Source organism: Nicotiana sylvestris, chromosome 5 (assembly GCF_000393655.2).
Source record: "Nicotiana sylvestris chromosome 5, ASM39365v2, whole genome shotgun sequence".
NCBI classification, from domain to species: domain Eukaryota; kingdom Viridiplantae; phylum Streptophyta; class Magnoliopsida; order Solanales; family Solanaceae; genus Nicotiana; species Nicotiana sylvestris.
The window spans coordinates 102,273,253-102,292,879 of record NC_091061.1 but is presented as its reverse complement, the minus strand read 5'-3'; the positions used below and the strand labels follow the sequence as shown (position 1 = coordinate 102,292,879).

The following is a 19,627-nucleotide window of genomic DNA, read 5'->3' as shown; positions in this document are numbered from 1 at the left end:
CCGAGTTCTTTTAAATTAAAGCTTTGACCGAAATTCCATTTTTTAGTTAAACAGGTTTGGCTATAGCTGGTATTAGTAGAATATCCTTCTTCTTCCCCTTCCCCATCTCATATGTAATGGAGAAACTGAGAAAGAAAAGGAAAAAAAAATGCTTCACCACTTAAAAAAAATTAAAAAAATAAAAAGAAAGATATGCAACTTAGATAAGGTACGGGGAGATTGTTAACTTATTCCAATATCATAAGGAGTTAAGGTGCAATAAATTAAGCAGTGGAGGTAAAATAAATGTAACTGTGTCATTTGTTTTTTCTTTCCAACAATTTTTGTGTTTTTCTTTGTTCTGAAATTTTTTTGGTCAATTTTCATATATGACAAATGTCATTTCCAAATTTTGTTCTTTGCAAGCTAAAGTCAACCTTTATTTTGTTTTCTTCCTTTTCTTTTCTACAACTTCCTTTATTAGACAATTACGGAGTACTATTTTTCCAAACAGCATTTAAATTCTTTTACTATTTCTTCTCTTGTGTTCATTTACGCCCACAATCTATAACAAGAGTCTCCTTCAACAAGTTTGGAGGAGAAAAAGGTCTGCTTCAAAAAGAACTTGAAAATGTCAGATAAAAGAAATACTACGGCATAAACATGACACGTCAGTGTGATACATGTAAAAAATTACATTTGCACACTGTGCATATCAAAATCAAACTAATTTCTTATGGTTAAACTATAATTTAAAATGGGAATGTATATTGATTAATTATGATGCAATGCAAAAAATGCATATGAAGATGTGTGTCACGTATTTATTGAGTTAGTGTAAGCACAAGGTGATTATAACTTTTATCGTGTAATATGTGTATGTACATATTATACATCCAATTATTGGTGCTATATATACACTTCCTCTTCATTTATCTATATCCTGATATCATATTAAACCAAAATAATTCAAACTTAATGTGTGACAAATTGATTAATTCCAAACTCAGTATATATATAGTGTAATTTTTGAGCAATAATAAAAGGCTAATTGTGGAAAGTCAGGATCTAAATTAAAATAGAAGAGCATACATACATAAGTTCATTAATTTGGTGAACAACATATTACATTAATTGTGCTATTTGTGTTTAATTCTATCTCTTCCAATGATATGAGAGAAAATCTTTTACAAAAACTCATAAAATTAAAAAAAAAAATCAATAATTTGAAAAAAAAATGGGATGCATCCAAGTGTATATTTTAGACGACGTATAGGAAAACTAATGTACAAGCGATGCGTCAATTGTCAAAAGAGAACCTTAATTAGTAGGGTCTTTGATTGCCTACAGACATTAATTCTACCATGCATATACTTTTCAACTTAAATGACAAAGTCACCCACTCACGCTACCATTTACTTTAAAGTAGTGTTATATACGACTCTTCCTATATTATTATTGCCTGCCCGCAGCAAATTAATAATCGTTCTATTAACTTTTACTTCTCCATTATTTTAAAAATAAATTTTTCATATCAACAATTTATTTCTTTCATATTTTTCTCTTAGCATTAATTACTTATTATATTCTAAATCATTTTTCAAATCCATTAAGATAATATACATCGATTAATATGGGTATCATAATAAATTATGCATTTTATTTATTATTTCTTAAAGCTTGTAAAAAATCAATAGTGGACAAGTAAAAGTGGACCAAGAGAGTATATAACTTCAGAGAAGTTTTATTTTATGTTTCATACAACTGACACTAATTGTATGAGGTTCTTTTTGTCACATAAATTTGTGGATCACAATCTTACACTTCTGTATCCACAAAAATCTGGGTCCACAAAACTGTGAGACATAAAAAAGCTTCGTACAAGTTTTGTGACACACAAAATAAAATTTTCCATAACTTCAATATGACGGAGGATTTGACTTAGCTTTGAAAATTGCAACTTTGAACAAGTCCTCCATTGTTCATTTGACCTTTCCTCTCATCCCCTTCTTCTTTCCCATATATATATTATTATATATATTTACGCACTCCAATCTGTTGTCATATCTATATTCTACACTACCATATATCAAACTACTCTTCCCCCCCCCCCCCCCCTCAAAAATAGTACTAAAAGAAGAAGAAAGAAAACCATTTTTCTTGAGCAGTTGAAATATTATTAAAGCTTCTTCGTCGTCGTCGTACTATCAAGTAATTTGGGTAGATGGCTAAAGAACGGTCGATGGAGGCAACTCCCACTTGGGCAGTTGCCGTAGTTTGCTTCATCTTGCTCGCTATTTCCATTTTCATTGAACAAATTATTCATCATCTTGGAGAGGTATATATATTACATTACAACTTTTTTGGAGTTTAATTCTACCTAGCTACTTTTGCAAAATCAGGCTGCTAATTAATTCTTTGTTCAGATTATAGAATGAATTAATATTACTGCCAAAAATTAAAGGGGCTGAAAATTTTCTTGATCGATGTGTCTGTTTTGTTGATGGAGACTTCATTTATTTGGTTTGCAGTGGTTGTTGAAAAAACATAAAAAGCCTCTTTATGAAGCACTTGAAAAGATCAAAGCGGGTAATTAAAAGTAGAGTTTTTGTTTTTTTATTTCATATATATATACATATATGTGTGTGTGTGTGTGTGTAATGACTGACATTTTAATTTAACGTAATTACAGAACTGATGTTGTTGGGATTCATATCACTGCTGTTGACAGTGGTGCAAACCCCAGTTTCTAACTTATGTGTGCCCAAAAGTGTTGGTTATTCTTGGCATCCTTGTAAGGCTGATGAAGATGCAAAGTCTAAATATGATGACCCTTGTCTACCAAAGGTATAATTATATTATATTGTGTTTATTGATTTTAAGTATTTTGTCTTTTTTCTTTTTCTTAAAGAAAATTTTGTGCAGGGAAAAGTCCAATTTGCATCTTCATATGCAATACACCAGCTCCATATCTTCATCTTTGTCTTAGCTGTTGCTCATGTATTGTACTCTATAGCAACTTTTGCTTTGGGCAGGCTAAAGGTATTAGTTTGTTTTCCACGTGAACATGTTCTACTTCGGTCAATTATATTAATCCTATTAATAATTCTATTTGAAACTACAGATGAGAAAATGGAGGGCGTGGGAGGATGAAACAAAAACAATTGAGTACCAATTCTACAACGGTTGGTATACTTTAATTTGAATTAATTAAACTCAACACTTCACCCCTCCCCCGCCCTTATTATATCTCTAGGGTCGCAGTGAAGTTGTATATATTTCTCGCTTTCAGATTAAGGGTCTAATTTTTATACATTAATAATATAAAGAAAAAACATATACTATTAAGTCACTTAACTCTATTCATAACAATAAATTAGTTATATGAGAATGAGGACAAGTACTCTCCAACGTGAACCTGTTTGATTTGGCACGAAATTTAAGAAAAAATGAATACTTTTAGAATTTGTGGTCCTAAACAAATCAAAAAGAGGTCCAGAGTATTTGTGTGGTTATAAAAGCTTCTTATTAAGGGTAGAATTGTAAGTTTAAGCTAAATTATTTCCGATTATAGAAAGAGGTCATTCTTTTTGGAACAGACCAAAAAGGAATTCTTTTTGGAACAGACCAAAAAGGAAATAGGTTCACAAACAGATGGAGTAGTAATTTATTAAATTAATTTATTCTATGAGCATCCATGTGCATGGTTGGTGAATATAAGGGCCCGTTAGGCCATAATGTTTTTTTTTTTTACCTTTTTCTGAATTATTTTTTAATTTTTTCAAAATCAGTGTTTGGCCATAATATTTTTAATTTTCACTTGAATATGAATTTTGTAAAACTCCAAACAACTATTTTTTTTTATAAAAAAAATTTACTTCAGATCACTCACAAAAATTTAAAAATATTCCAAAATTATATTCATGTCCAAACACAACTTTAATTTTTAAATATCATTTTTACTTGAATTTTTTTTTTTTTGAAATTTCACGATTCTTATGTCCAAGCGCCCATTAAGATAAGTCCTACTTAAAAACAGGTTTAGAAACTTTTTTTAACTTTTGCTACAAGAAGACAAGGGTGAAAATTGATGTGACATTTAACAAAAAAAATTATATTCGTTGATGTGAAAATCCAAGTGCTATTGGATTTGGATAGATAATGTGCGTAGGAAATCATTTGCAAGTTGTATCGCGCGTTGCAACTTCGCCCTCTTTCATACCTAATTTCTTACAAACTTGGCCGACATTTATATAGTTCATTTATTTATATCACTTTTCACGTCCCTCTTGAAATTAATGATTCCTTTTAAAATGTTATAATGAACAGATAAAGATATTTTTTTAGTTTCTTCTGAACAAGTGCAGATCCAATGACATACGAGCAACTAATAATAATAATCACTGCGTTAGCTGTAAGTGTACCTTTAACATAAAAAATATATTTTGGCAGTGTAATTATAGTAGTCAATAATCATATTGTGTAAGCCAAACAATTGGTACCACATTAATTTAAAACGATGTAATCAGGGCGGATTTACATTAGGTGAAGCGGTGTCACGTGACACCTCTTTGCCAAAAAAATTAACAAATTATATGTATAAAAATGATATCTGCACGGTAAAATCGGTTTAAATATAAATGGATGACGCCAATTGATACACGCATTCCTTTTGCGCAGCGTGAAAATGCTACTTACATTTTATTAGGTAGGTGGCAGGATCGAGTCTCCCCACTGTGACGCTGGCTTCTTTTTTCCTTTTAGCAAAATACTCAAATATATCAATCTTGCCAAGTACTAGTATCATCTTTACTTGCTAATGACAAAGATTTAGCTTTATTTATTGCTTTCTTTTTTAAAAAAATATTTTCCCCCTTTTTTCGTTTTCTTTTTGAATGTTAATGATAATTACATTAATGCATTTAAATTCCCTACTTTTTATTGATTCGATCTTCTTACATCAATCTATTTATGTATTTATTTACTTAAGTGTGACATCTCTTACGAAAAAATATGCATACGCCATTGGATGTAATTATTATTAGTATTATGATTTGATTCTTGCAAATCCTGAGGAATTCAGATTTTTATCATTTTTACAGATCCAGAGAGGTTCAGGTTTGCAAGAGAGACGTCATTTGGACGTAGGCATTTGCATTATTGGAGCAAGTCGCCGGTGCTGCTCTGGATAGTCAGTCCTCTCCCCCTCTCTATCTCTCCAGCTTTTTTTTAGCCCGTTTGGACATAAGAATTTTTATTTTATTCTTTTTCTAAAAAAATCACTTTTTTTTCGAAATCAGTATTTGGTCATAAAATTTTTAATTTTGAAGATGAATTTTGAAAAATTTTAAAAATTTAAAAAACTCTAAAAGATTGTTTTTCAAAATTTTCACTCATATCACAACCAGTGGCGGAGGCAGGATCTTCACGAAGGGGGTTCAAAAAACAATTGTATCTAGTGGGAATTGAACTCATGACCTTATGTAGATTTTGAACCCCCTTGACCACCAAACTACACTTTTAGATTGTGTTAAGGGGGTTCAAAACTTAATATATAGAGGTAAAAAACATATTTTGCCTTATATATACAGTGTATTTTTTCGGCGAAGGGGGAACCGCCTTGCGCCCCCCTAAATCCGCCCCTGATCACAACAATTCAAAAACAGCCCAAAATTATATTCACATCCAAACACAACTCTAATGTTTAAATATCATTTTTACTTAGAAATTTTTGTTAACAATTCTTATGTCCAAACGAGATCATTTCAACGGATACATTAATAGTTTAAAGATTCATTACAGGGGCGGACCTATAGTATAAAAGACGGGTTCCTGGGAACCCAATAACTTTTGCTTAGACCCTGGATTTATATTAAGAAATTCACTAAATATTTATAAATTTCTAACTGTGAACCCAGTTATTATTGCATATTAATCTAAAATTATGGTAGGAACCCATAAGCCTCAAATCCTGGATCCGCCTCTGATTCATTACAATATTAATGTAGTTTAATATGTGAGTATTAGTTTTACCAAGTTATCGATCAGTAATTACTTATTATAGAGATTTTATCACGAATTACCTAAAAAGTGAGATATATATATATATACACACACACCCAGTGCTCATGAACTGTTTGTGTGACTTACCATTATGTTTTGGATTATATTTACAGGTTTGTTTCTTCAGACAATTCTTCTCATCAGTAGCAAAAGTTGACTATCTAACCCTTAGACATGGGTTCATGATAGTAAGTCACGTTAATTTGCAATACAAAAATTATGCAATATCCCAAATAATATATACTATCATATATTGCATGCATTAATTCCTAAATTAACTTTTGTCCATACCAGGCACATTTAACTCCACAAAATCAAGAAAATTTTGATTTCCAGATATACATCAATAGAGCAGTTGAAAAAGACTTCAAATTTGTTGTGGAAATAAGGTGTACATCTCTCTCTTTCTCTTTGTTTCTCTTTTCTCTTACATTTTTTCAGAATCTTTTTATTAAATATTGCCTTGCCATTGCTTTAAAACTTACTAAATATAACCTCGTTTATTGTGCAGTCCAGCATTATGGCTCTTCACAGTACTATATTTTCTAACCACTACCAATGGTAAGACTATCTAACTGACCCTATCACATATCACTAAACTTATTTTCTTTAATACTAAAATTATAAAAGTATGTTTTTTCTAACAATAAAATTACTAAATAATTATTTGTAACACTAAAGTCATAAAAATAGCTTTTGTAATAGTAGAGTCACTAAACTATTTTTTTTTGTTTCTTTAAATTTTAGTGTTTCATTAATTATTGATGTTTAAAATAGGTTATGCAAATGTAAAAAAAAATTCTCACGTGGCATAAACAAAGTGACAAAATGATGACCTTGCAATGCCATGTCATTCTCCAGTGGCGGAAATTTGATTATCCGGTGATATATATTGTCTGTGCAACTAAAACATAACTTAGTAACTTAACTGTTACAAAAACTAGTTTAGTGACTTTACCGTTATAAAAAATAATTTTGTAACTTTAGTATTGTACAAAAAGTAAAGTTAGTGACCAACGTTGAAATTAACCCATAAATGCTTGTAACTCAAAGAGTGCATTAGAATTATTTAAAGAAACCATATCCAATTGAAACTAAATGGAATCTCTTCCTCTTTGTGGACAGGATTGTACTCGTACCTTTGGGTGCCATTTATCCCGTTAGTAGTAAGTAATTCGTTCATTTAGTTATTATTCATTTATTATGGACGAAAGTATATATAATTGTTACTAAGAATATATTTTCTAACATATAATTGGGCAGATAATATTGCTAGTTGGCACAAAACTTGAAATGATAATAGCAGAAATGGGAGTAAGGATTTCAAAGAGGGGAGACATAGTGAGAGGTGTACCAGTGGTGGAGACAGGTGACCATCTTTTTTGGTTCAACCGACCTGCCTTTGTCCTTTTCTTGATTAACTTTGTGCTCTTTCAGGTATCTCCCCATTTTTTTCATTTTAAAATAAAATAATACTCATTCCTTGTTCTATAATTTATATGATGCAGTAGTTCAGGTTTTAAGAGTCAAACGAATTTTTTTTAATTGCGTTATCTGCATATGCCTTATAAATATTTTAAATTGTTAATCGTTATGACTTATAATACTTTCTATTTAGTTTTCAAATATATAAATCTTATTTTAAAAAAATTTATGATCGAATTTGCATTTAAAATTGAGAAATTTGATTCTCAAAATTCAAACTGCATCACATAAATTGTGACGGATGGAGTAATAGTGAAAACTCCCAACTTGGAATTCCATAATGATTTTTTCCTTCATATTTGTGGTTTTTCAGAATGCATTTCAAGTTGCTTTCTTCGTTTGGAGTTGGGTAAGGAGTTGGAATACAAATTTTCTTTTTTGGTGTTATTTTTTTCTAATGTAATTTGAATTCCTAATCCTGAATATTTTTCCTTTGTCAACTTTTCAGTGGAAATTTGGTTACCCATCTTGCTTCCACCAGAATGCTGCAGATATAGCCATAAGGCTGACCATGGGGTAAGTTTCACTGCCAGAAAACACACTATCTATGTAATGTCATATTCATATATGTTCTTTTCTGCCACATGATTTTCCTAAAATATCTATATTAAAAAACATTGGTCAATCAATACTCGAACAATTAAAGTTGCATATTTTAATTCGTTTTATATTGATAGTTTTTGTTTCTTGTTTCAGGGTGATCATACAGGTCCATTGCAGCTATGTGACTCTCCCTCTTTATGCCTTGGTCACACAGGTACTCTATAACTAAACTAGTCTTCCTTTTTCACAATAAAAACTGTTATAAAGATAAATTAGTGCTGAGAGATTTAGTGAAATTTGCAGATGGGAACATCAATGAAACCTATAATCTTTGGTGATAATGTGGCAACAGCTCTTAGAAGCTGGCACAACACGGCGAAAAAGCGGGTGAAACACGGCCGGCTATCGGGAAACAACACCCCTGTCTCCAGCAGACCGGCCACACCGTTGCATGGTACCTCCCCGGTTCACTTATTACGCAGTTACCCACAATATAGCAATGAGGAGAGTCGAACATCCAATGCGGAAAATGAAGGCTGGGCTAATGAAATATCAACCTCTCCTCGTAGACAAATTGAGAATACTAAAGATGATGATCATCAGGAGGGAGAAATCCATGCCTCCAGCTCCATGCAACGTCCTCATCCTGATCAGCATCAAGTTGAGGTTACATTGTCAGAATTCACATTTGGCAACAAAACGAGTTGAGATTACGTTCATCATTCTTTGTTTGTCTCAGCGTAGAGAGCACATATCTGCTTGTTACGCCAATTATTGTATGTCAGAAGACATCTACTGAAAGCATATAGCATCTATAACTTCACAGAGAAATGTAAGGGCCAGGGAACCTAATATGCATGAAAACTATGATCTAACTATTAAACCAAATATAAATCTATCCATTAACAAACCAAATAGATCATCGATTTAAGTTTGAAGGCAACGAAATTAACCAGCATAAACGTCGTACTTGAAATGATATTTTTAGGTAATTCCACCTGTTTAATAAAAAAAGAGTTCCCCATTTATCAACTGCATAATATAACGGTGTAAGAATTAAGATAGGACGTCTGATAGAAAAGCATAATCTTTTAGTTAAAACCTTGATGTAGAATTAGCTAGTCACTGATCAACAAAAACTCAAATTAACTCGAAAGTAAAACGGATAGCGTCGGCTCAAGGAAAATATGCTCTTTCATCAACTGTATCTGAAATTTCATGGTTGTTGAAAGCAACCAAACTCCCCTTAGCAACTTTATATTTCATACAGATATAAGTTTCACATATAAAAGGAGTAATGCATGATGGAGGTGCTTTTTCTGCAGGTGAAATCGAAACAACTCTATCTGCAAAATATCAAGGAGCTATCTTTCATGGTGACTGTCCAGAAACTTAAATAAATATATGTCCGTAAAATGTAAAAAGGAAGGTGAAAATTGCACTAGACAAAAATGTACATTCACCACAGGGATGATAAAACAACAGGTGACAAAATTGCCGTCAAGAATCCAAAAGAGTACACTGCGAAAAAAGTGCACAATCTTCTAGCTTCTAGCGGACAAACATACTTTCTGCGAAGGAAGTGAATTACAAATATATTGATTGATGACCAGCTTCTACACATTATCAGTGGGATCTCTTTCTGATTCTTCAGCCTTCTTTCCAGCAGCCAAACGTTCAGATGCCAATCTTTCTTCAAGTGCTCTGGCACCCCTTTCCCTGCATTTTACGAGTGAACCGCGTAAAATAACTATGAGGTTACCAATTAATTAAATGAACCATCATACAATAAGAACATGAAAAACTATCCTTCTAGCTGTAATATACAACATCAGCTTGCAAGATGAAAAGCAGAAGAATAACTAAGAGATACAAAGCTATACTTCAGTAACCCATCCTGTGTCCTTGGAATGACATAAGTATTCCTAATTTCTCACAAATAACATGCGCGAGAAAATTTCTTTTGTAGGAGCTCCGGTTAAATAGAAAGTGATGTTCACTTATCCATGCATCCAAAACAACTCATTCATTTATAATGAAAGACTTAACTTGCTTCAGACTGGAGCACGTCCAAGATAAACTCTCATTTGATAATGTTTAAGATACGAAGTGCGTGTAAAATTTAGAACTAACAATTATAGAATAAATGTCAGAAACTCTTAATAAAATATGAGGTGTAGTTTTCTCATCTAGAGCAAACTGCAAATGGGATAGCACTTTTCTATGACCATGTGTCCTGCATCTAGCACCCAACTTAGTCCATCTTCTTTAGTACTTGGGACAAAAATCAATACATTTTCAAACACAGATATCCAATGAAAAGGAACTGGATTTTCTAGAATACGTGCATATACTTATCTAATCAGTTCTGGGGAATTTTGATAAAGCACTGGCAAGAGATATTACAAAAATTATCGCTATACCTCCTCCTTGATGCTTCAATGGGATCAGAACCAGGCAATGTGGAACCACCTAGAGTATAGCCGGTTTCCTCATTAGAAATATCAGATCTTCTACCACAAAGCAGCCGCTCAAATATTGTTGCAATTGGATCAATTACCGGTCTGCATTACATCCAATGAGATGTCATTGTGGGATTACTGAGAACACAGACTAATTAAGAGAAGTAGGCCATAGCAAGAGGGAATATTGGAAAATACCTCAAAAATTCAGGGAAGAAAGAAGAGAAGGAAAATTCATCACTTGGATCACCCTTCAGCTTTGTCTCTGGTTTCTTCTGCCAGTATCTTAGGTAAATCCAGCCTAAATATGTCCCAAATACTATTGTTGGAAGGTATGATACAGAATCTGCCGTGAAAAAGCTTATAACAGTTGAGAGCAACAATGCAAGGGAAGGCAACCACTGCAAAGAGTTCAAACAGCAATCACAAGTGATGTTAGACCACATTTTAAGTTGTGAGATAATAGTGTATGGAGATGCATGTAAAAATCAAATTGGTAATTCCAGTGGTTGTACCTTTGCTTTCAGTTTCAAAATAGACAACTCTTGATCGGGCATGATCTGTTTGACACCAACTAAGAAACCAGAAAGAACTCCTTGGAAGCCGGAAATAGGCATATAACTGACAAATAAGATAGGCAGAGGCATAAATTCAGAAGTTATGCAGTACTTCCTATAAACTTTAAAAGATTTCATACTAAAGCGTAGACAACTGTGTTTGTGCAGAGACAAAACAGGGAATCCATAAGTATGAAGACAACCGGAAACAAAATAAGCAGGTCTAATTCATAGGGAAACTCCTCCGAGTCACTAACTCCTACACCCTAAACTAATAAAATAATAACCAGGGAGGTGGAGAGTAACCAGGCAAGCAAAGTAAATCACTGATAGTATCAAGTCCATGCAACTTACAGGTAGATTTCTAGTCTTGTTATGTAGTACAATGATATAGCTGTGATGAAGACAAAGACCGATGTCAAAAAATTGACAACAAAGATGAACTTCAAGAATTCCCTGGAACCCCAGATGGGCTCAAGCAGCTTTCCCAGGAAAAGAAGTCCGATAGTGCTGATGATCGCCTGGACATAGAAGGTGATGTCAAGGAGAATGATACAAAGAATAATGTTGAAGACAATTAACTGAATAAAAGTCTCCTTTAACAGCTTAAAATTTTAGATGAAATAGTGACACATGCCAACATGGTATGGTCCTAGTTCAAGTCTCACCACCACCTACTATCAAAAAGAATTTTCACGTGCTTGGCCATGAAAAAAGAATCAGGCCCGCACGTGAAATGGCATGTTGAAGACATAAGTAAACAAAAGCATTCTTTCTCTAACAACTTAAGCTTTTAGATGAGATAGTTACGAACTTCAACAAATACAAAAAATATGACTTGATAAAAACGTGAGCCCTTGGGTTTCTCTTTATGGCAGCGAAAATGCAAATTAGAACAAAGACATAATTAGTTAATGTCAAAGAAGAATACCCCATACACTGTTTGTTCAGTGTAACCAGCTGTTATAAGATTCCATGCAAATGGAATAGTCCTGCAATAAACAGAAAAGATCAAACCTAAGAAAGAGTTCAGCAGAAGGGATACAACTGTTTTCCCAGATTATAACAGTATACATCATGCCCTAGTAGTATAGGATGTCTTAGGTCTAGGAATGGCAATGGGGTGGGGCGGGGCGGATTTGGCAAAACCCACAAAAATTTCAACCCGCCCCACTTAATTTTTTTCTTTTTTTCTTTAATTTTTTTTATAAAACAAACTAGTTTGAGGTTTTATTATTTTCTAAAATGGAGAGTTTAATAGAATCAGATAAACATTTGCAGTGAACATCTTGCACAATATCACATAAACATTTACAGTGAACATCTTGCACATTTACAGTGCAATTAATATATGGTTCTCGTCAAAGTTTGGAGGATATTTCATTCTTGGTGATCAAAGGAGTTAAATATGTCTCGTCAAACTATATGTCATGATTTTGACCAACATGTTGCTATATATTCAAAGATAAATACCTGTCTTTGTTGAATTTGTAAAACTATTTTTGTAGATGGTTATAAAACAGATAGCATTGAGGGACTGAACACTATGAGTACATATCCAGAAAGGTCAAAATGGAGCTATTATCCCAATATAGCAAACTAGCAGCAACGTATTAAGATGCACATCTTATTTATTGTATGTAGACTTCTAAATCTTCATATGAAAAAGATTTATGAAGGCATCAATAATGATATCTTAACTTATGTAATATCATTTTGGTGAGACTTATGCAAATTAGTTAATTATAAATTGAAATAGTATTCGTGCTAGTGAAGAAGAATGTGAAATTGTAGTTGAAATGATTGCTTTGTTTCAAAAAAAATAAAATTCAAAGTTGCCCCGCATTAAACCCCCAACCCACCCCGCCCCGCTTTAAAAATTTTAAAAATTGCTCAACCCGCCCCGCCCCATTGCCATCCCTACTTAGGTCACAAGTTTTGAGAAATCTCCCAGCCCTACTGATACAGGATTACAGAGCAGAAATGACCATCTTTTCGGAGAACTCATTGAAGATCCCTTTCCAATAAATAGGTGGTCAAGGCTGGATCTACTGAGTATAGTCTCACTATGAGAAAGGGGATAATTGTTTCTGGCTGCATGTAAAAGTTACTTTGCACCACCAGATCTCCTGTCCAAAATATTAAATAAAGCATAACTTCAAGCTTGACATGCATGCAACTTGGCTGCTTTATATTATATTTGACAACAAAAACAATTATGCCTCAGTCCCAAACAACTTGGGTCGGCTATATGAATCCGCACATAGCATGTTGCTCCATTTAAACGTATTTGACATACGAAAATGATATTGTTTTTTTATAAAGACATAAGAGAAAAAAAATTGTGGTTTCTAACATGCGATTGGCATGAAACGTTGCTGTAAGACCCATGTATTAAGAAGCTTATGAGGCAATAGCAAAAATCTTTATACTACAACAATAACAACCATGCTTAACTACGAGCAAGTTGCTTTGGCTATATGAATTCTCAAAATGAAATATTCTATTTGCTATTCTACAACATGATAATAGCTACTTATTACTTTTAATTCCGTCCTCTCCCCCACCTTATTGAGTGGAGGATATTAAAAGTTTGATAAAATATTAAAAAAGGAGGGGCAAAGGCAAAGGAAAAAGGAAAAGTTAAAATAAAGGGGAGGTGTTGGAAGATTTCAAAGGCAAGTTTTTTAGAAACTATATCCAGACCCCACTTGTGGGATTACACTGGGTTTGTTGTTGCTTGTTGTTATATCCCAAGCAAAATTCCCAAGGAAAATGGAAAATTGCCATTAATAGTCAAAAGATGGGCATTAAGCCTTCTGCATGGATGGAGTATGAGACTGATGATTGAAATCGCACATGGTATCGCCCAAAAAAGGACTGTTACTTTTACTTTTGTGGCTTCTTTTGCTCTTCTACATAGTTGTCTAAGAGTTTAAGTATCTCCAAATTATGAAAGAGATCCCAAATCTTTCTGATTCGACTTGTTTCAAATGTGCCATGTCAGTTTCCAAAACAAGCTTATGCTTCTTTCTCAAGGCGAGTAAATAGTAGGGGACATCTATATTTGAAGTTGTTCATTTGGGTATCCAGAGTTCTAGACTGCAAGTCGAGTCAGTTGTATCTAGGCTTTCACTACTTCATGACATTTGTTGATGACTATTCTAATTGCACTATGTTACGTCCAATAAAAAGAAGATTTGAGTTATTTCTATCCTCCAAATTTCTTATGTTAACATCTTTTGATAAGTAATGATGATTGTTATTAATGATACAACACTAAGGGGTCGTTTAGTTTAGAGACAAGTAATGCAGGGATTAATAATGTAAGGATTAGTAATGCAGGGATTATAATATAAGGATTAGTTATGTAGGGGTTGTAATGTAGGGATTAGAATGTAACCCAAGGAATAACAATGCATGAATTGTAATGTAAGGATTAATTATGTGTTTTGTTTGCTTTTAAAAAAATTGTTTAATACATGAGAGCTATTTTGGTCATTTTATTGTTTAAATCCATGTATTACTTTTTGATACGAAATCAACAAATAAATCATAGATTAAAGCAACAAAATAACCCTCATGTTTTCTGATAAAGTAATAAATTTCATTAAAAGAAGGGGGGAAATCGTGTTAATATACAAGAAGTATACCAAAAAGATAGAAAACCTTACAACATGGTTTTCTACAAAATAACCCCTATGTATTCTTTTTTAAAAGTAAACAAACTCAATCCTTACATTGTAATTCATCCGCTGTAATCCATGTATTACTAATGCATATATTATGTTGAAATCTTTGTATCGTTTTAATCCATGAATTACTAATCCTCGTATTCTTATTCCACCTTCTATCACACCTAAAACAATACAGAGATTCCGGCATAACTTATACAAGTATTATTTAAGAGGCAACAAAAATGACAGCCAAACAATGCATTGCGTAATAATGAGTTTTATGCCTAAATAAAAAGATAACCAATCATTGTATAGCTAATGGGAGATTTCACACCGGTATTAAAACATCTCAATGATGCAACCAAACAGGCACTAAGTGCATAAAACATAGTTACACCTTGTATAAACCATTAATAATGTCTAACATGGCATCATTCAACAACAACAACATAACCAGTGAAATCCCACAAGTGAGGTTTGGGGAGGGTAGTGTGTACGTAGACCTTATCTTGTAAAGATAGAAAGACTGTTTCCGATAGACCATCGGCTCAAGAAAATCATAGTCACAACAGTTATGAAAAGGAGAGACGGTGTGAAAAAGTTATGTAAGAGGAGCAGTAGCAATAGCCAGGAAAAAAACTAAGATTACCAAAGCAAAAGAAACAATAAGTAATAATAGAAATCTAGGAACAAAAAATACGAGAATAAGGGAAAAGAATACAGATATAAAAGAAACACACTTGCCTATCTACTAACCTAATACCCTAATCCTCCACCTCCTTACCCTTCTATCAAGGGTCATGTCCTTGGTAAGCTGAAAATATGTCATGTCCTGCCTGACCTGCCTCTACCTCTCCCTGGACCCACCATAGCCAACCTCTCATACCTCCTCACTAACCTCTCATACCTCCTCACTAGGCATCTGTGCATATCCTCTTCACATGTCCTCTCAGCCTTGCCTCCCGCATCTTGTCCGGCACACAAGTCGCTCCCACCTTGTCCCGAATACCCTCATTCCCAATCATATCCTTAACATGGCATCGATATCATGTAAAAAAAACTGATTGCACCAAAAACTAGCCAAAAAAATAGATCTCTGTTTAAGGCTAAGCATGTTGCTATTTTTTCCTTCAAAAATTGTAACTTTCCAAATTGTCTCCCAAATAGCGTGGGGAATTGTCTTCCAGATCTTGAAGCCTTCTTGTTGAGATGTTTTTGCTATTACAGCAGTTCAGAAAATCCATTACGGAATTTGGCATGGTCTAGGATATGCCCGAGATGGAAAAAAAATCATGCCCCACAATTTGAGTATAACCTTCCAGCGAAGAAAACTATGATTAACATCTTCTGTTTGCTCCTCACAAAGAGAATATCTACTACAAAGTCAAAATCCTCTTTTCAGAACAGTCACAAGCAAAGCAAGAAAAACAAGACACCTTTAAGGGAGCTTTCTCATTAAATCCACTTAATGAAATAGTCATATTCACACAAATCTTCCTCCAACTATTCCTACTTTGAAAACTCTCGTCTTTCGCTTGGCTCTAAGACAGTCCCAGTAAAATCATCCATTGGTTAACCTAATTGAAGTTTTTTTCTCATATTCTCATGATACAAGGGAGTTGAGTGTTGGCCAGTCAAGAATTCTCATATTCAGAAGATGAAAGTAGCCGAAATAAGGATTTTGAGATGGATGTGCGGGCACACTAGGCTGGATAAGATTAGGAATGAAGATATTCGGGAGAAGGTGGGCGTAGCTCCCATGGACGACAAGATGCGGGAAGCGAAGCTTAGATGGTTCGGGCATGTGCGGAGGAGGAGCCTAGATACCCCGGTTAGGAGGTGTGAACGGTTGGCTTTGACAGGTACAAGGAGAGGTAGAGGGGGGCCTAAGAAATATTGGGGCGAGGTGATAAGGCAAGACATGACGCAACTTCAGATTTCCGAGGACATGGTCCTGGATAGGGAGGTGTGTAGGTCGAGCATTAGGGTTGTAGGTTAGGGTTTAGTTGAGCATTTTTCTTCGTTGTTCTGGTTAGTCTGATAGTGTTTTATATAGGACTGTTAGCGGTTATTGTTCCATCACACTTTCTATTTTTTGTTTATTATTTTTTTACTTTTATTTTCAATTTTTATTATTGCCATAATTATTGTCCTTCCCACTTATTTGTTGTTATTTACGGTGTTGATCTTATTTGTATGTTTTTTGTTGTTGTTACAGATCTTTTATTTTTAATCTGAGGGTCTCCCGAAAACAGCCTCTCTACCCTCATGGGTAGGGGTAATATCTGCGTACACTCTACCCTCCCCAAACACCACTAGTGGGACTATTACTGGATTGTTGTTGTTGTCTCATGATACAAGGATTATAAGGTGCTTCTGGTGACTCATTACCTTTTTCAGAATCATCTTCTATACATGTTGAGCCCTTAATGAATGATGCTACTCTTTCCATTGTGCACCCAAGATACTCAATCAACTAGCAATTCGCCTTCTACTTAAAATTTTCTTGAGTTATCACAACATGTGCTCCGATCTTTCCCCAGACCCTCCAAATAGCGGGAGCTTAGTGCACCAGGCTTCCCTTTATACCATACTCTTGTTACAAATTAATCCATAGTCCAAACACCAAAGATTGTGGGAAAGCAACAGGCTTAGTTAACGGCTTAACGCCAAGTTTCGATTGAGTAAATGACTACTTTACATGATAATGGTACCTGGAAGATAGTTCATTTACCACATCATAAAGCTACAATTAGATGTCATTGGATGTTAATAGTCAAGAAAAAACCAGATGGGAAGGTTGATCGCCTTAAAGCTTGTTTGGTTTCCAAAAAAAAACTCAAATATATAATCTTGATTACGGTGATTCTTTCTCCCAGTGGTAAAAAATAGCATATGTGTCTTTATTATATATCCCCTTTGGCTCAAAGATAGTCATGTATCATTGATCTCTTAATCAATTGAATATAAAAGATGCCTTCTTGCACGAATAACTTGTTGAAGAAGTCTATACAGAGGAACAATCATGTTTTTTGTTGCTAAGAGGAATGTGAATTACTATGAAAGTAAGCCAATTTCTTTATGGGTCCTAGAGACTTTAAAGCTATAATTTGGTTATAAATGTAGTATATTGATAGTTTAATGTTGATGGCATTGTTAAAGTAATGCAGGAAATCATGCACAAGGAAGCTGCCTCGTAATTGAAATTCAATTCAAGAACAACAACAAGCAACATATGCTCCAGTCCAAAATTTCCATTTCTTAAAGAGTTATTCAGTAAATCACCAAAAATTTCACAGCTCGCCAAGCAAGTCTTTATGACACGAGCGTCAGTAAACAAAAGTCTTTTAAAAATTAAGCACATGATCCATGAAGTGGAGATTCGATTGAAGCATTTACAGATATAGAAACTTGATTAGCGTTATGCCATTAACTTGGATATAAAGTTTCTAATTCCTATTCCAAAATCTCGCGATCCAACCAAAAAGCAAGCTGAATTAAATACTAGTGAATAAAAAGGAGATAGAAAGAATACTTGGCAGGGATGAGAGCAAGATAGGAAAGAGCAGAAGGAAGAATCTGGACAACAATGTGACCGCCCACAAGCACAACCGCAAGACCCTTGCAAAGCCTCGTGAACCCCGTATACATATTGCTAGTCATACTGCCCCTATTTCAAAACACACAAATTGTCGAACTACCAAATCAAAATTCAGATCTGAGGTTAACAATACAAAGAAATTGGGATCATATGCATATGTAACGCAAACTTACGAGTGATTACGGAGAGCAGAGAGGTGTAATGGTGATGCGTGCTTCAGAGGAGTGGGAGATGGGTTGCCTCTGTTGGGAGATCGAGGTAGAAGATGGACTTAAATTGCTGTAAGTTTTTTTCTTTTTAGCCCCCTGTTTCACTGTATAATTTTTAGAGGTAGATGGGGGATTAACGTGAAGGGTTCACAAGGGAAAACGGTTTCTTTGGACAATAATCATTTCTTTACTAGTACTCATAAATAGCAATGTTTAAAATGCATAGGATCTCAATGAGTTGGTTAATATCATATAACATCATCAAAATGTCACCCTTATTACATATCTATATCTATATTTATATTTATATATATATCTATATTATATTAAAAGTACAAAAACCCTTAGCGAAATATCGCTCGTCATTTTTATCCTTCGTTAAGTGCACTCTAAGGGGTCGTTTGGTTGGAATAGGGCTTACGCCGGTATAAGTTATGCCGGTATAAGTTATATTGGGATAAGTTATGTTGGGATTATTATTTATTCACTGTTTGGTATGTTGTATTAAGAATGACAATTGTATAATTTCTAAGAAGAAGGTATAAGTTATCCCGGTGTTAAAATTAACATCGGAATAACTTATACCTGATTTACTAACCAAACAGAGTATTAAGGTGATATTAAATTTTTATATCATCCCTATACCTTCGTATACCTCATATCAAATGACCCCTAAGTGGGATAAAAATATAAATATAAATAAAAAAGTTTATAGCAAAAAATAAAATATCGTAGGACAGAAGGAAAAGAAGAAGAAAATAAGTGGGAAACTATCCAAAAAAGTAGATATCCTATACGAAGAGGGATTATCGTAGGTTAAGAAAAGGAAATTAAAAAATTATAGGATATTATAATAGGAAACTTATTATTCCATCCGTTTTAATTTATGTTAACATGTTTGATTAGGCACAAAGTTTAAGAAAAAAATGAAGATTTTTTAAATTTGTGGTCATAAACAAGTCAAAAAGGAGCCCGGGGTATTTGTGTGATTATAAAAGTTTTTCATTAAGGGTAGGATTGTAATTTTAAGCTAAATTGTTATCAAATTTAG

At 33.7% G+C, this 19,627-nt stretch overlaps 2 protein-coding genes across 3 annotated transcripts; one reads left to right on the top strand and one right to left on the bottom strand.

Moving 5' to 3' along the window:
- The first annotated feature begins 2,039 nt into the window (after positions 1–2,039).
- Positions 2,040–8,901, top strand: LOC104231060 (MLO-like protein 6). The gene is made up of 15 exons (XM_009783984.2): positions 2,040–2,317; positions 2,511–2,568; positions 2,672–2,826; positions 2,905–3,021; positions 3,104–3,164; positions 5,082–5,170; positions 6,156–6,230; positions 6,337–6,431; positions 6,554–6,603; positions 7,168–7,208; positions 7,306–7,479; positions 7,841–7,876; positions 7,976–8,043; positions 8,224–8,284; positions 8,374–8,901. The coding sequence occupies exons 1-15, from the start codon at positions 2,204–2,206 to the stop codon at positions 8,776–8,778; spliced, it is 1,599 nt and encodes a 532-aa protein (XP_009782286.1). The 5' UTR covers positions 2,040–2,203; the 3' UTR covers positions 8,779–8,901.
- A 585-nt stretch (positions 8,902–9,486) lies between these two features.
- LOC104231058 (rhomboid-like protein 19) lies at positions 9,487–18,746 on the bottom strand. Of its 2 annotated transcripts, none has more exons than XM_009783982.2 (8): positions 18,541–18,746; positions 18,302–18,436; positions 12,021–12,081; positions 11,444–11,610; positions 11,048–11,153; positions 10,731–10,933; positions 10,494–10,634; positions 9,487–9,789 (listed from the first exon to the last, which is right to left on the bottom strand). In XM_009783982.2, the coding sequence occupies exons 2-8, from the start codon at positions 18,427–18,429 to the stop codon at positions 9,687–9,689; spliced, it is 909 nt and encodes a 302-aa protein (XP_009782284.1). In that variant the 5' UTR covers positions 18,430–18,436; positions 18,541–18,746; the 3' UTR covers positions 9,487–9,686. The 2 variants fall into 2 exon arrangements, with proteins under 2 accessions (XP_009782284.1, XP_009782285.1); XM_009783983.2 differs by having other exon boundaries at positions 18,302–18,430; positions 18,541–18,737.
- Between the last annotated feature and the right edge of the window lie 881 nt (positions 18,747–19,627).